This window comes from Podarcis muralis, chromosome 5, assembly GCF_964188315.1.
Source record: "Podarcis muralis chromosome 5, rPodMur119.hap1.1, whole genome shotgun sequence".
Lineage (NCBI taxonomy): Eukaryota > Metazoa > Chordata > Lepidosauria > Squamata > Lacertidae > Podarcis > Podarcis muralis.
The window spans coordinates 99113144-99129687 of NC_135659.1; the positions used below are offsets into that span (position 1 = coordinate 99113144).

Here is a 16544-nt window from a genome sequence, read left to right on the forward strand (position 1 = left end):
TGCCCGGAGCTCAAGGTGCTTGCAGAAACAATGAAAAGCATTAAAAGACAGTACAACAAAAACCCAACTAGCTTATCAGATACTCCTCCTTCCTAGGACTCTGGTAATGAATGCCTTTACCTGACGGCATTCCCAGAAATCTTTTGAGAACAGTTGAAATGACGTGCTTGCAAGTTTTCTGGAGCCCCATTGAGGGTTACTGTGCAGTAATTCTAAAGCACACATACCCAAGCACCAGTGCACTGTGTAAAACTGTTGTTGTTCTTGTCTGCTTGTTTTACAGATTCAACTTTCCCGCATCAAACCCCCCTGGGTGGTTAAAGGTCAGCCAGCCTACCAGATATGTCCTAGGATTATCCCCAATACAGAACCCTCCGGCCAGGACAGAAACGGGGACTCAGCCTCTGCTGACTTTAAGGCCTGTGCTGTGCAAGGCAGGATCCAGCGAGAGGCTGCTTCTCCTGCCACCGCCATTGGAGGTGGGGGTGGGCCGGGAGGAGGTGGAAGGAACACGGATGAAGGCGGTGGTGGTGGTGGCGGCGGCGGCAGCAGCAGCTGCAGGATCCGGCAGCCCGGTCACCGCCCCAAATACTGGCGATCGAAGAGAACTCGTGGGAAGTGCAGGTCAGATTTACAGCGAGCACAGCTACTGTCGTTTTCACACCTAGAAGAGGAGACCGGCTTTGAGCTGGCCAAAGCGGACTCTTGCGTGCAAAAGGCCTCTTCCCCGCAGGCTGAGGGAGATTTTGCGTTTGGGCAGGCCTCCAGCCTGACTTCACTTCGGTCTGAAGGTGCTACCCAGCTTGCAGAAGCTTCCGGGGGCAGCTGCTCGGGAGGCGCTGTGGCCGAGCCGTCCCTTGGTCACCTAGCCACGGAGACACCAGTGGGCAGCTCTGGGCAGCTCCCAAGTGATATAATTAGTGAACCGTCTGCAGGCGCTGCTTCCCAAGAGGGACGTGGTAGGAAGGAGGGAAGTGAGTTTTCTCCAAGCAGCAAACAAAGCCGTTCTCCAGTGGCTCTCTTCAAAGGTGCAAGTAGAACGGAAGGGCATGAGCATGGCCACTGTTCCCCTCCAAATTGTGCCTCTATTCTGAAAGAAACCACCTCTGGTACTTCTAGCCGTACCATTGGTCTGGAGAGCAAACTAGAAAAGGGGCTAGATATGACATCTGGCCCAAACACAGAGGAGCATATCCCCAATCCAGAGAACTCCAGCATTGTCGGGACAGAGGAACTCTCCTCACAGTTCCACATGTCCCCAAGCCAGCTGGCCCCACAGCGGCACGAAAGAGAAACGCCAGGCGGGCTACACAACACCAGCAAGGATGAGGTTTCTCTGTCGAAGCCATTGCTGCTGTCTGAAGGCCTTCCCCCGTGGGAGGTGTTGCTGAGGACAGGAGTGGAGACAGACGGACAGCAGGCGAAGGCCAAGCCAAGCACCAGCCCCTCCAGTGACGAGGAAACCAGGAGCATTCTGAGCGAGACAACGGAGACGGCATCCGACTTGGAAGCTGAGCTGACGGATGAGAGTGCAGAGTTGGGGCAGGACTACATCAAAGCTACCGAGAAAGGAGCTGATCCTGACAGGGGCCACCAGGAGGAATATAACAGGATCAAATTGGAAAGTTTGGTTAGAACTGACACTTCCTTGTGCAGGGAGGGCTTGCTGTTAGAAGCAGGGGCCACCAACACCTGTCAACTGCAGGCATCTCGTCTGCAGGAAGCTTGTGAATCTTCCCTCCATGTTGATGCAGAAGGCCAGGAAAGACCTCTGGTGGCGGAGACCCCCAAGCCTCTGTCTATAGAAGCAAGCAACCCTCTGGTGGTTCAGTTGCTCAAGGGAAGACTGCCTCTCAAAGCAGTTCTTCCAGGGGCCCATAGCAGCCCTAACATAGTAGCTGCAGCCTCCTCTCTGAACAAAGTTTGTTCTTTCCCAGTAGAGAGCAAGTGCAAGGGTTCCCTTTCCCAAAAGCCCTCTAGGGGTGAGGGGTTGGACACAAGTGGCGAAGTCGGCAATGGATACCGTGCACCAAGGTTTCTGAGGGACTTCCCCAAGAGGCAGTGCACTTCTGGCCCAACACCTTTGCCTGTGGAGAGGGTAGAGAAGGAACCAGAGAAAAGCTCAGAGTCTCCAGATCGAGCAGTGGGTACTTCCCAGAAACCTGATAAGCTGGGCCTGGGAGGAGCAGCGTTCTCTTCCTGCACTTACAACAACCGAAAAGATCCCTCTGCCGCTGTCCCTGCAGAATCTCTTGTCCCTGGGAGCCCAGAAGAGAAGCTGAAAGCGACCGGCACAACCTCTCTGGGTCCAGATCAACCGAGAGGAGGAGCTCTTGGGAAGAAGGTCTTTGGCTCTGGCTTCGCCTGCAGTGCAGCTGCCAGAGCCCAGCACCCCAGAGTCCTGGAACCCTCCCCCATCCTGGGCATGCTTTCACACAGTAAGCTGCTGCCGCCCCCCAAGAGTGCCGCGCCTGGACATGGCGTGCAAGTCACAAGGGAAGACTGGCCTCCGAAGCAGCGTGCGCATGTTGGAGGCGGCGGCAGAGGAGTGGAGAACAAGAAGGTCCTGCCATGCTCTGGCCCAGCCAAGAGGAACGTGGAGAAGAGGAAGGAGGCCCCTCCAAGCCCTGTGGAGCTGATGGAGCACCTGCAAAGCAGCCCTCTTGTTGGGAACTTGCCCTTTTTCAAGTGGCCAAGGGAACTGGGGAAGGGACTTGCCCAGCCCCTGGAGCCTTCCTCCATCCCTTCCCAGCTCAACATCAAGCAGGCCTTTTACGGGAAGCTTTCAAAGCTGCAGCTGAATTCCGCCGGCTTTAATTGCGCCTCCAGCGTGCCAGGCTTCCCCAGGAGCCTTGCAGGAAGCATGATGCAGCTAAGCCACAAAGCGAACTTTGCCGCGTCCCGTGGCATGTCCCTCTCCGCACAGATGTTTGCCGATAGCGGCAGCATGGAAGAGATTTCACTCAAGTGTTCATGCAGCCTTAAAGCCATGATCATGTGCAAAGGCTGTGGGGCGTTTTGTCATGACGACTGCATTGGCCCCTCCAAGCTTTGTGTGTTGTGCCTTGTGGTAAGATGATGAATTACGGCCCTGGAACAGGGATTTGGGGTGGGTGGGAGCTGTATATTTCGTGTGTCTGTTTTGATAACGAGGATTCTGGAACCTGTACACAAAATATTCTGGTCATAATAGAGGCAATGTTAGCACTGTATATTTGATTTTCCTGCTAGGATTGGACCATCCCATTTCTGAGGGGTTCCCTGCCCCCACCCACAAGAATTGCTGAACGTTCTGCTTGCTTAATGCCTTCCTTGGCACTAGTGATTTGTGTTCCTTGAGCCCTTTGAGGAGGGAGGGCTTGCTCCATGGGAACTGGAGCCAGCACCATCCTCTTTTCTTTCTTTCTTTCTTTCTTTTTTAGCGGCTGGGTTAAGCAGACCCCTCTTGGCAGGGGGAGCAGAATTCAGTCTTCCATTCTCCCTTCCTGCAATCTCCCCGACTTGGGTTGGGGGAGAGAGGTGGTTGTTTTTCTAGATCCTTCCACTTAGAGAGAGCAGGAAATAAATGGTTGTGGGCTTTAGGGCTGGACTGCAGGACGAGGGTCACCACCAAGATGGTTAGTGTGGCGTCATCTTCCGTATTGGAGGGGCCTGGCTGTGCGCAGCTGCCTTCGGCTGCCATTGTCTTATGTCGCAGGCAGCATCTGCGCCAGAGGATTTGTAACCACCAAGGGGCAGTGGGGCTGGGTGTGACCTTTTTATTTTCTAAGCAGAATTTTTTTAACTTTTTGTTCTTGGGTGTAAAAAGTGAAATGTTTGGCTCCTATATGTACCCTCTATGCATCTGTTGGATCATGTATTTATATGTTGTACACAGTACTGGGCAATTCTGTAAATTGATGTTATGTACATAAAAGGGTTTTTTAAAATTCATTTATTTTTCAGGCTGCAGCAGTATTGCATTAAAGTGGTGTCGGTTACCAATTGCTGTCCATAATCGGAGCTGCTGTGTTCTGTCCTGCCTCACGCCTGCAACGGCCTCTCCTGCTCTTTGAGCGAGAGGTGCAGCGTTTGTTTCAGGTCTCGCTCAGCTGCTCTGGCTCCGAAGTTGTGCTTCTCACTGCCCCTCTTGCAACTCTAGAGGGAGCTGGAGGCAAGCGCTCAGGTGGCACGTTTAGCCGGTGGGAGCAGGCAAGCCAGCGCGCCTCGCCTTGGGGTGCCCTGCGTTGGCTGCAACGGGCTTCCCTCTTGAGGGGCGAGAGAGGAAGCAAAGACTCCATTTTCATTAGAGCAAATGGATAGCGAAGGTCAGTCATCTTCCTCTTCTCCTTTAGCTCCTACCTACCTCTTCCTTGACCGGACTCCTCTTTTTCATTAATTGTAGCCCTCCCTGCTCAAAAGCTATAGAAGTGTAAAACCTGGACCTCGTTTCCCAGAAAGGTTTACTCTTAAATCAATGTAGCAGCTTTTTAGTTGGAAACATGGAGATGAGAGAGGTTAAAAGAATTGCGGTATTAAAGGCAACTAAGCTGATGGTCTAAAACCTGCTTACCAAAGATGGGGGGGCAGAGTTGGGGCCCCTCACTCTGCACCCCCTCGGGGCCACTGTAGTGTACAGACTGATGCTGGTCTGGTGGGGAGGGGGAGTCCTCTCTGATGACCCCTGGTGTTGTATGTCCCTTGTGGTATTGGAAAAAAAATAAACATTTTGAAAAAGCAAACTTGTGGTTTTAATCTTCCTTCTGATATTTCACCAGTTCCATGCAAGGGAATTAGCAAGGAGGGATGTTCTTGAGACTTGCTTCTCGTGCAATGCAATAACACAGCTCCCTGCTGGAAAGCATCCCACACTGAAGTTGCCCTGGGTGGGGCTGCACTCCCCTAGGAGATTTGCAGATGGGAGGCCTGCTCCTGTATTCAATGCTGTCGTGAGGTTTGGGTGGTCTTGGTGGCTAGGATTGCCTTTTTCAGCTCTGGCTGGTTCACTAACTCCAACCGCTGCTGGAGGGTGATGACTCGGCCACCATACTCCATGCTCTGGTAATTGCCATATTGGATTATTGCAGTGCACTGAATGTGGGGCTGCCCTTGAAGACTCCTCGGAAACTTTAGTTGGTCCAAAAATGCAGCGGCTACATTACTGGCTAGGGTTCTATTTAACGTGCGTTAAGGGACGCGAGTGGTTCTGTGGTCTAAACCACAGAGCCTAGGGCTTGCCGATCGGAAGGTCGGCGGTTCGAATCCCCGCGACAGGGTGAGCTCCCGTTGCTCAGTCCCTGCTCCTGCCCACCTAGTAGTTTGAAAGCACGTCAAAGTGCAAGTAAATAAATAGGTACAGCTCCGGTGGGAAGGCAAACAGCGTTTCCATGCGCTGCTCTGGTTTCGCCAGAAGCAGCTTAGTCATGCTGACTGCATGACCCGGGAAAACTGCGGACAAATGCGGGCTCCCTCGGCCAGTAAAGTGAGATGAGCGCCACAACCCCAGAGTCGTTTGCAACTGGACTTAACTGTCAGGGGTCCTTTACCTTTACCCTGTGTTTTAAAACAGCTGCACTGGTTGCCAGTTTAGTTTTGGGCCCAATTCAAGGTGCTCACATTAGTGCTTAAAGCCCTCAATGACTCCAACGCCAAATACCCAAAAGACCACCTCAGGTGCTGAGATTGGTAGAGGAGGCCTCCTGGTGGTAGTTCCTCTGTCCTTAAGAGGCCTGGAAGGTGGTAGACAGAGAGATGGCCTCTGTGGTGGCCTTTAGCTATGGAACTCCCTCCCCGCTCCCAGAGGTGCACCTAGCAACTTTATTATAAAATTGACATTAAATGCTGAAGAAAGGTTCCCGTTTATCCTGGCTTTTGGCATGAGGTGCGTATATTTATTTATTAAAAAGTTATTTTAAAGTGGTTTTAATGTAACTTATCCTGGGACCTTAGGGTGAAGGGAGGACGCTTAATTAATTAATTAATTAAAATAATAACAGATTGGACCAGAACACTGCTCTGCGTAGGCCTACAGATGGGAGAAGTCTACAGCTGCTTGGGAGCCATACTGGAAACTAGAAAATGCGTTCTGTTTGTTATACAGTGTTTATTAAGTAGATTCAGTCTTATAATATGATATACAGACTCAAAAAAATTCCACATACTTATGAAATCAGTGCATTTAGCAAGTAATACCATGGATGGAAAGAACCGCTCGATTTAAACAGCTCGTTGGTCTTTTTTTAAGTGACTGGGACAAGGAGGATGGCCTGTGCTACTCATTTCACAAACAGAACAGAATTAAGTTGCATTACATAGAACAAACACACGTTCTAAGAATTAAAATATTAAGCCACATTTACTGGAAAAAGATCCACTGTATATAACACAAAAAGTATTTCCATAGCACATGGAGGAGGAAGTGCCCATCTGCTTAGAAGAGCCACATGAAGTTGCATAGGTGCCTGTCAGGGAAGGTTTTTTTTTTTTTTAAGAATTCAATAGATTTAAGCCATAAAGTGTCACCTTCTCAAGCTGGTTTTAAGTGCCATTTCCTTCCTCTAGCGTCTCTAGGGAAGTCTAGGGTGCCTCTTGGGCTTCGTCAGTCTCGTTCCTGGGTCACGCGTACCCCACAGCCCCCGTTTCTTGTGCCTTGGTGCTCCGAGAGCAGAAGACAGAATTAAGTAGTGCCATCCTGTGGACTGACTAGCGAGGGAGATTCTAGCTTGTTTGCTTTCACCTTAGTCCTACCGCATTAAAGATCCCGATAGCTGAACTGGTCGCTGGAGAACACGGAATGGCTTGTGTACAAACCCTCTGGGTTGCAGCAGCACATCCCAGGAGTGGGGCGGGCATGCGCTCTTGTGCACAGAGATGGGCAGGGTGCCGATGAGAGAGTCTGTGGCTCTGCTAAGCAGATGAACAAGGGTGAGGGGGTGTCTCACCAAGAGCAGGTCTTGCAGAACACGGGATGTGCTGGGAGTTCTGTACATGTAAACAGTACACTTTCACTGAGTCCAAAGTCAGGAGCAAAAAGTACAAAGGTTCACATTGGTCTTAGGTAGATACAGGCGAAGAACTGAGCTGTACAGCTCTGAAACAACAACCAAACCGAACTTTCTCTAAAGCACCACTAAATTATATAAAAATCAGACCATGGACAGATTGTAGTTGGTATTCCGGTGAAATCACTAGGCTACCTTGTAAAAAGTTTTACAAAAAATTACAAATCAAAATCTTATTTAACCCTCTGAGTTCAAAGCAGCATTTCTCGTAAATGAACTGGTACTAAACGTTACAGCCGTCTATGAGAGAGGGGAGGGCCTTCCAGTGTTGGGAGAATGTTTGGGGGGGGTGTTTCTACTTGGAATCCTGCGAATGCCTTTCCCTGGCCCAAAATGCTATGGGGAAAGGACTTGTGGGTGGAGATTTCTCCTCGGTTTTTGTAAAAAGACCTGCCGGCCCATGCAGTTCTGTGGGCTCTCGTCCTGTTTTTAAGAACAGGTGGGCTGGGCCTTCTGCAGGAATCAGGGTCCCTACTCAATAGGGATCATCGGCTGAAGACCACAGAGATGTCCTAAGACAATTAGAGCTATAAACACACACACAAAAGATGGCTTCCGTGGCCCAAATGTGACCACAGATGCTATACTTACCTGAACTCCACCCAACCCTGATGTCGGTTGTGAGCCCCGGTTGGCTTTCCCGTTGGTCTCTTTCCATGAGCCTTACCAGATCAGTCTCAAAACATTCTAACCAGTGGTTTAAAAAACGAAAGCAGCAACATACGCACACGAAGCCAAGTTCCAAAGTGATCTAGTGAAGAGGACTCTAAAAAATGACACCCGGGGTGGGGTGGGGGAGACCTTTTTACCTAAGCAGCCTGTTCTCTTGGGTAAACAGCCCCCCCCCCCCGCCCCCGCCTCATGGCTATGGCTCCTGGTGGCGCCTCCAGCAATGCGAAGGCCGCACATGACAAACCCGAACACCAGGATTTTATTAAGGACAGCGATTGTCTCTGCCACACTTTCAACGCTCAGGGTTGCACAGAAGCGGTGTGGTAAGGGCTGATTCTTTCCTGGGCCTTTCACAATAATAAATATTTACAGAAAATCAAAGTTGAGAGGGAGAAGCAGCAGGTCACGCACACCTGGGTGTTCTCTGCTGCAGAGGAAATCAAGAGAGATGGGGGGCTGGAAGGAGGGCCTTCCCTGGAACCCCTGGGGTGTCACTCGGCGGACTAAAATTAGAGAAACTCTGGGGATGTGAACTAGGATCAGGAATTCTCATGTGCAACAAAGCCACGCTCACGGAGAAACAATGCAACCGAGCCATGAAGAGCCGCAATTGCCAAGGGTCTGCAGTAGTTTGTTCCTGAGAACTTCTTGGGTACAAAATGTGGCTTAAAACTTAAGTCTGATCCCAAGCGAATATACGGGGAAGAAAGTTCCTCTCAAACAAGCAAAAGTCGTTTCCGTACAAACTGGGCGTAGGAATGGAGTGTTGTATTTCTTTCACCTCATGAAACAAGGCAAATAAAAACTCTGAACAAAAGAAGCTCACTTCCCATAGGAAAATGGCCCAGTATTCCTGGCCTATGGGCCCTAAATGGGAGAGCTTCCAAGAAGGAACTTAGGAGTGCTGCTGCTGCTGCAAATTTCTCCTAAACTTTGCAAGGGCTGGTACTCTGTGGCCCTTTCCCTAGCAGGCTGTGGCATCACGGGGAAGCTTGGGGGCAGTCAAAGTTACCCAGCTGGGAGCAGAGGGAAGGTGTAGCAAATTCACCCCATTTGCGAGGCCTTGGGCTTTCTGGTGTCCTCTGCTGCTGGCTCTGAGCAGTTCCCATGGCCTGGCTCTGCTGCCTCAGCTCCTCCATTCCTGATTTTAGCAGCACTGAAAAAATATTGCACTGAGCAAAAAAGCAAGTGCATTTCATGGGTGGAGAGGTATGGGCGGGGGCTGTGGGAAGGAGAACTGGAGGGGAGAAAGTAGTGGCTCGAGCCCAGTTCCACGCATCAGAAACTGGGCTTCTTGCAGGAGTCCTCTGCCTAGTTGGCTGCAAAAAAGCCTTTATAGGAAAAAACAAAACCCTTCCAGGAATGACGTGAACAGGAAGCTGCATTTCGTCCCTTCCCTTTCCCCTTCATGTAGCTAATGCAACCCTGCCTTGAGCAAGCCCCTCCCCAAAAAACAAAGTTAGGAAGGGCAGCGAGGAACAGGCCTGGTCTGCTGGCTCAAATGCCCCTGAGGGTTGACGACTGGACTCTCCCCGAGTCTGGAAAAAACCCACAACGCAGAGTGAGGTAGAGTGTGGAGGAAGAAGGCTGAGCAGCTGCTTCTCTTCTGGGCCCCAGGGGCTTTTCCTTTAAAGTGACCAGAGCAAGTCCTGCTAACTGGAAGTGGCTGGGGGACGGGGCTGGCCTCTGAGCCCCGCGGCTTCTGCCACAGGGCTGCCTGGTGGAAAAGTGGGAGAAGAAGCAGAGGGTCTGCAGCTGCCTGGGCGGCTGGTCTCCTCATCCTCACCCTCCAGCCCCCCAGGAACACGGGACGGAATGTGTGGCGGTGCAGGATTAAACCTCCTCCTCATCTGACAGACACAAAAGTGGCAAATCTGTACAAACTCAAAAATTCATTTTCAAAAAAAGAAAGAAAAATAAATTAGGGAGTGGGGGAAGAGAGGGAGAAGGGGAGGAGAAATCCTGGCGAGGGAGGGCCCGTTTCTCAATAAATATGGAATTTCTAAGATATGGAAGAGGCAGGATGGGGGGGGCAGGTGCTGGAAAGGGGGCTCTACAAAAGTAAATTCTGACTGTGCCTGTAGCTCCATCCCCCCCACCAGCTCTCCCCACCCCAACGTCTTCCTCCCCCCAAAAAAATAGTCCTACGTCTCTCCAGGCTGCAGGCCGGCTCCTTTGGGTCGTTGTTGGAGTGCACTGGCGCAGGCAGGTTCAAAAGGCAGGTCCTCAGGCCCTGGGCTCCTGCTCCGAGAAGAAACAGATCTTTTTGGATCCCACCTTATAAAAAAATAGTCATAACCTGTGCCAGCTTGGAGGTGGTTGGTAGGCAGAGCAATGGCCAGTCCTGAGCAGATTATCAAAGGGAGCCCCTCTGCAAGCAAAGGACAGTGTCTTCTGGCACAGGAGCCAAAGGGAGGCCAGCAGTCAGTTCTGCTGTAAAATGAGGTTTTCCAGTTCATCTGCAGAGCGGAGGAGGAAGGCTGCGGACTCCCGGTAGCCGGCGATCAGCTGCCGCACCGCACTGATCTCCGTGGGGCTGAGCTGGGCGGCTGGCACCCCCCTGTTCGTGCTGTTGGTGGTGGCAGGGGTGGGGGTACTGGGCGCCCCACTTTTCATGCTGAGGTCGGTGGGGCCTGCAGGCAAAGAGCAGGAGAGGGGCGGTCAGGAAGCACAAAGGATGCTGCTAGCAGGCGGGTCACGGGGGAGCCTGCCCTCCTCCCCAAAAGCCCTGCCCCGGAAGAGAGATTTCCCGTCACAGGGATGCGTGTTGCTCATCAGCCTCCGGGAAGAACACAACCCGTGCGATTTGGGTGGCTGTTTTGGCTTTAGTGGGACTGTCGTAAGCCACTCTGAGCCAAGGGGCAAAGCGGGGCACACGTTTAAAGAAACAGAGGAGTACCCGCAAGTACATCAGTGTTAGCAAGCGACAGCCGTTTGGGCTCTGAGACCACATTGCTCCCCAAACACTGTCTGCGGCTGCCTCCAGAAGGATAGCAAGGCAGGGCAGCCCAGGGAGGTGTAGACAGCCAAGGAGGGAGCTTTGGGCAAGCTTGACAGGCCAGCCATTTGCTCTAAGCAGGGCACAGGAGATAGCAGGTTTGAGATGGGACAAGGAGCCCTGAACAGAGAGAAAGCAAGCAAGCTGGGAAAATGCCAAGCAGAAGAAGGCCTGAGGCCCCAGGGCTCTCCAGCAGAGGAAGGGCCAGTGCCCCCCAAGCAGGGTGCACTCGAGGACCCGCAATCTTCAAGGAGCAAAACGCATCGCCCTCTCCTCCTCTCACTCAAGGGGATTAGGCTTCAGTGGCTGGAGCCCAGGGTGGGATCTTGCTTCAGAGTTAAGAGGCATTAGGAAGGGATGAGAAGCGTTAATCCCAGAGAGGCATCTTTTGCGGCTCCAGAAATCACATCCTTCCAGCGAGGGCAAGCTGGGAGTGAGAGGAGGCCAGAGGCCACTGAGGCACACCTCACAACAGGCACTCAGAGGATCCTCCCCACATTCCCAAAAACCAACTGGGCAAGATGGTGGGAGGTTCACACTTCCACGTTTTGTCAAAGGGCCCCCAGAGTCTCCCGTTCCTGAGGCCAAGGGCACAACGAATGACAGAGGCACAGGGCGAGGGGCTGCTGTGTTGGCTCATGAGACTCTGGCCTGGACTCGCCCTTTGAGGGCAACACCTGAGGGCACAGCAGGGCATTCTTCAGCCTGAGGGCTGCATGCCCTTGTGGGGGACCTTCCACAAGCCACAGGCCAGCAGTGAATGCGGCAGACACAAAAGGGGGGGCAGAGTCACCCCACACTTCCTCTTTTTCTCACATACACACGAAACATTCATCGACTCCATTCTCTTCCTGGCCCCTTTCTCTCTTTTCCCTTCTTGCACCCCTCCCCTCCTCAACTCCCTCATTTCCCCACAGCAATTAGGCTTTTTAAAAGCTCCCTGTGGCACCAGTGAAAGCTTTCTAAAAGCATAATTGGCGGCGGGGGGGGGGGGGGTTGAGCCACAGCTTCTCCCCCCCCCCCCACCACCCTCTGCTTACCATTACTGTGATTCCCTGTCTGGAGCGAGGAGGCAGGTTGCAGGCTGCCTCCAAGGCTTCCGTAGCTCCGGTAACTGTAGTTCAGGCTCCCATTGATATAGACGGGATCTTGGGAGAAAGAAGAGGCTGGCAGTGTGTAGGACGAATGAGTGATGGCGGCTGAGTCCCGGGAGTGCTGCTTGTCCAGGGCAACCGGCTCATCCTACAGGGGAGGAATCATAAGAGTTGCAGAACTCGAAGGGACCACAAGAGTCATCTAGTCCAGCCTCCTGCAATGAAGCCGGCTCTTTCCCAACATGGGTCTCTAAGCAAGGGGTGCACCAGTCAGTGGGGAGGAGCGTGCCTGGCCTCAGGCCCCTCCAGCCAGGCAGGGGCAGAGGGAGACGAGGAGCCCTTTGAACCAAATACCCAGAGGCCTGTTCTTTCCTCTCCCCACCCCCTCAATGCGCATAGCGCCACACCCGTTGCCCACTCTCAAAGCCAGAAGTGCAACATGCAGTCTGCACAGCTTGTGAACAGGTGGCGATGGGGCGAGCGCAAGCGCATCAGCTCCGTCACAGCACCCCCAGGGCACAGAACCCTGCGTCCAGCGCCAAACCAGAGGTCAGCTCCAAGGCCCATACCTGTGACGTTTGGTAGATCTCCAGCCGCATTCTTTTGGCTGCTTTCCGCGTCTCACTCTCGCAAGCGGCTGCCAGGATGTTCTCGGCCATGGCTGAGGTCAGGTGGGGCGGGGTGGGCCTGGTCTGGGGACACATAGAGCCGGGAATGTCAGCCGTCGGATAAGAGGGTCAGTGGGTGGGCAGGCAGACCAGACAGTCAAAGGAGAAGAATCAGCAGCTCAGGAAAAAATGAATGGTTCTGTATTAACATGCTTATATCCCTCCTTTTGGCCTCCAAGGATGCTTAGAACACATCAGTTAAGAACAACCAGTTATCCATAAAGCAACTGATTAAAAACCAAGAAGTAAAATCTAAGGGTGCTTGTTCAAAATGCCAAGCCACGTAACAAGGAAGAAAAACCGAAGCAACCCCAAAGCAGGGCACAACAAAACAAAAGGAATGTTAACAATGCGCTGAAAAGCCCATCAGGCATTGCAAGGGAGGGAGTGCCACAATCTGGGTGCCATGATATATATAAAAAATCCTGTCCTGGGACCCCTCCAAACTCCTGGTGACATGCTTGGTCCCAAACCATTTTGGGCTCCCCCCACTTTAAAACAAAAACATAAACTTTTCCAGCTTTAAGGATACTTTATGTTGTACCCACAAGCAAACCAAAAGCCAACAAAGACCAGTGAACACCAGATAAAGCAACATGCGCAGTATCCACAGCCACAGCCTTGCCTGCTGTATTTTCAGCAGCTGATGTTTCTAAGTTTTCAAAGGTAGCCCTCTGTAAAATGTGCCGTAGCAACCTAACCTTGATGTGATGTGACTTGGGCACATGAAACAGTGGCAACATCTATGATTTCCAGGAAAAGGTGCTGTGCCAAAGCATTCCTAGACACAGCTGCTACCTGGTGGCTATCCAGGACCAAAGGCAGATCAATCAAATGTTTACCGACCATTAACAAAGTAGAACATATGAAGATGTACAAAAATCAAAGCCTCCGTAGAATCAATGAATTATTCCCAGGTGACAAGTTGGGAACAAACCATTGTAGTGGGTCAAGGATACATTAGAATGTTCACATATATATTGCGCACCTGTTTGGTAACACATTTATTAGATCCATCGAGGAAAACACTCAAAAGAGCCCCCAAGGATCTTCCAGGAAGCCGCCTCATAAAGAGATAAATTATGCTTTCCTCTAACTCCTTGATAAAATATACAGCAAAGGTATGTAGGAGAGACTGTTTCAATTCTAAGTTTGAAAGGACAGCACCTAACATGGCAGGGATCTACGGCAAAGCTGCCATCTAGGATCTTGGAGGATAAAATGTTAAAACATGCCAACAAAATTTCTCTTCCGAACTTAGGCAATGCTAGAAAACTTAGATATGAAATAGAGTTTGCTAGAAGCAGGGATGTAGCAAAGCGGGTGCGGTAGGTGCAGCCCGCGCTGTGTGTCCTCACTGAGGGGGGGGGGTGACAAAATGGTGGCGGCACTCACTGTGGGGCGTGCAGCACACCCGAGCCACGAGTTTCTCCTGGGAGTGACGCAGTGGCTGGAGCCCCCTCAGGCTCTGCGCTGCCCCAAACAGTCTGCCCATTCTCTCCCCCTCAGCTGTAGGGAAGCAGGCAGACTCCTCACCCCTGTGGGTGGCTGGCCCCGCCCCCAGGCGCAGGGCACGTGTGCCGCCCCAGGCACCCAATCGGCTTGCTCTGCCACTGGTTAGAGGCAGACCAAGTCACAGCTGATGACTGTCATGTAAGCGACCCAGAAACCAGGTCAAGAGAACTCTCAGTGAATCTGATCCTAACAGCAACTTTGTCTTGACAAGATGGTCTCAGCTTCCTACAAACATCCAATCCATTACTGGACTCAAGCACCAATTCAAGATCTCCAAGCATTCCCAAAATAAGATGCAAAACAGAAGACTGTTGCCAGCATTTGATTGAGACCACACTCTAATTCTCCAGACAAGCTCTCCCAGAAGTTTCACATAGTGGTGGAAATTATCAACTGCTATGGGACCCCATGACCAAAGCCCACAGGACCTAACAGCAGTCTCCCTGCACACACACCCCCGCCCCATCCCACCCAGGTGACTCAGCAAGGTCAGTGGGAAGGGTCAGAGAATGGAGGATGCCCAGGGGAGAGAGAGAGTTGGACAGGCATCCCTAAGTGGCCAAGTCTTCCTTATCATGGCAAAAGCATGGAGGTGCCATCCCACGGGGCAATTACATAGACTGGGTCCAGTGAGGCTCATATGAATGAGGAATGGAAGCAACAGGGGTTGGGATGGTTCTCAACTATCTCAGGAGAGGAGATGCAGAAGGAATTGGGGATAATAATAATAATAATAATTAATAAATAAATAAATAAATAAATAAAAACCCTCACCATCTCCATGCCATTCTTCTTCATGCGGCGGCAGGATTTGAGGTAAGTGCGGATGCGCTTGCGAGCTCGCTCCTGGAACTCAGGAAACTGCCTGCTGCAGGATTCAATGATGGCCTGGATCTTCTCTTTGGGCTGTTTGGAGATGGGAACCATGCGGTCCAGATTCTCATCCACAAAAAGGCGTACAAACATCTGCAGAAACAACAGGGAACATTGGGAGCTGCCTCACACCTGAATGGATCGTTAGCCTGCCTGGTTCACAATTGTCTGCTCCAGTCCGGCGAGGGCACCAGGTTGGGGGAAGGGTGGTCTACTCTGACTGGCAGCAGCAGAAACTCTCGGGCAGTGTCTTCATCACCAGTTACCAGAGATGGGCTAAAGCAGGGGACAAATCTGTGCGCAAAGCATGGGGTTGGCCGTTGAGCTGTAGTCCCTCCCCTCTCACAGGGGAAAGGAAAGGTGCAGCCATGCTACTGAACCCTGTCTCCCCCCCATAGGGCTGATCATACATAGAGCTGCCCATACATTGAAGGCCTTTAGCCGCTCTGGGTCCATTCCTTCCGAATCGTTCATCTTGTCGTTGTCCTCATGGTCATCGTGCTCGTCGTCGTCATCGTCAGCGGCTGGAGCTCTGCCCACAGTCAGGTCTTCAGGGCAGCCGCTGACCTCGGTCTTGACGGAATCGTAACTGCCAGAGCTGTATGGAGGCGACTGAGGGAGGAGACAAAGAATCAGCACTTTGAACCGCCCCCCCTGGCTACACCGTCTTGCTTAGCCTTCTGGCGGCTCACAGATCTCTAACTTTGGGAGGGCTCAGCCTTGGTTTCTACACTGTCTAAATTTGTGGGGGTGGAGCGGAGAGAGGAGGCAGAGGGCTAAAATGGGACGGAGTGGGGCACAACCACATCACTCCTACAGTGAACGCTTGGGAAGATCCAAGTCCACACCCCCTGCTAGGAAAACATTCTTCAAGAAACAGATAAAAGTTCCTTTAAACTTTAAAGAGGGTTCCAGAATTTTTTTTAGTGTGTAGGAGTGGCACTCTTGGCTTGATTGGTGTCAGCTGCAGGTGCAGATCAAGGGAGGAAGTTGCAGGCTGCAATGTCCGCACAAGGAAAGCATACACATACTCTCTCACTCTCTCTCTCTCTCTCTCTCTCTCTCACTGAGTTTATACCGTGCTGGATATAGAAAGTACTGTGGTACCTTGGTTCTCAAATGCCTTGGTTCTCAAACAACTTGGAACCCAAACACTGCAAACTCGGAAGTAAGTGTTACGGTTTGTGAACTTTTTTCAGAAGTCAAACATGCTCCAGAGGTCTGTCTGTTTGCTATTTATTTTGCATTTTTTGTGGCTCTTTTTTTTTGGTGTGTGACTGTGTGGAACCCAGTTCCGCTACTGATTGATTGTGTGATTGCAGTACATTGTTTATTCCTTTCATTTTATGGATCAATGGTCTCATTAGATAGGAAAATTCATGTTAAATTGCTGTTTTGGGGGTTGTTTTTAAAAGTCTGGAACGATTAATCCATTTTGCATTACTTTCTATGGGAAAGCGTGCCTTGGTTTTGGAATGGACTTCCGGAACGGATTACGTTTGAGAACCAAGGTACCACTGTAAATAGTTTATATATATTAGGAACTGAAACGCTTGTGCAACCAGTCAAGAAATAAAGAAGCTCTTGACTGAGGAATTTGACTATGACTACTGTTCTTGTCCTCTGCTATAAACAGTAAAATGAGGTTTTACTGAGGTGCCACCACACAAGCAGGAAAGTGCAG

General features: G+C 51.3%; 2 protein-coding genes across 12 annotated transcripts in view; one reads left to right on the plus strand and one right to left on the minus strand.

Annotated features, from left to right (window-relative positions):
- ASXL1 (ASXL transcriptional regulator 1) overlaps window positions 1-4721 on the plus strand; it is a 31205-nt gene extending 26484 nt beyond the window's left edge. For all 3 annotated transcript variants that reach the window (XM_028735609.2, XM_077929461.1, XM_077929462.1), the window contains one exon: window positions 284-4721. In XM_028735609.2, the coding sequence (XP_028591442.2) occupies window positions 284-3079 (2796 nt within the window). In that variant the 3' untranslated portion in view covers window positions 3080-4721. The remainder of the gene's footprint in view (window positions 1-283) is intronic.
- A 1341-nt stretch (window positions 4722-6062) lies between these two features.
- Window positions 6063-16544, minus strand: part of NOL4L (nucleolar protein 4 like) — a 136223-nt gene continuing 125741 nt past the window's right edge. For all 9 annotated transcript variants that reach the window (XM_028735618.2, XM_028735617.2, XM_028735616.2 and 6 more), the window contains 5 exons: window positions 15287-15472; window positions 14762-14953; window positions 12374-12496; window positions 11751-11952; window positions 6063-10345 (listed from right to left, as the gene is read on the minus strand). In XM_028735618.2, coding sequence (XP_028591451.2) covers window positions 10137-10345; window positions 11751-11952; window positions 12374-12496; window positions 14762-14953; window positions 15287-15472 — 912 coding nt within the window. In that variant the 3' untranslated portion in view covers window positions 6063-10136. The remainder of the gene's footprint in view (window positions 10346-11750; window positions 11953-12373; window positions 12497-14761; window positions 14954-15286; window positions 15473-16544) is intronic.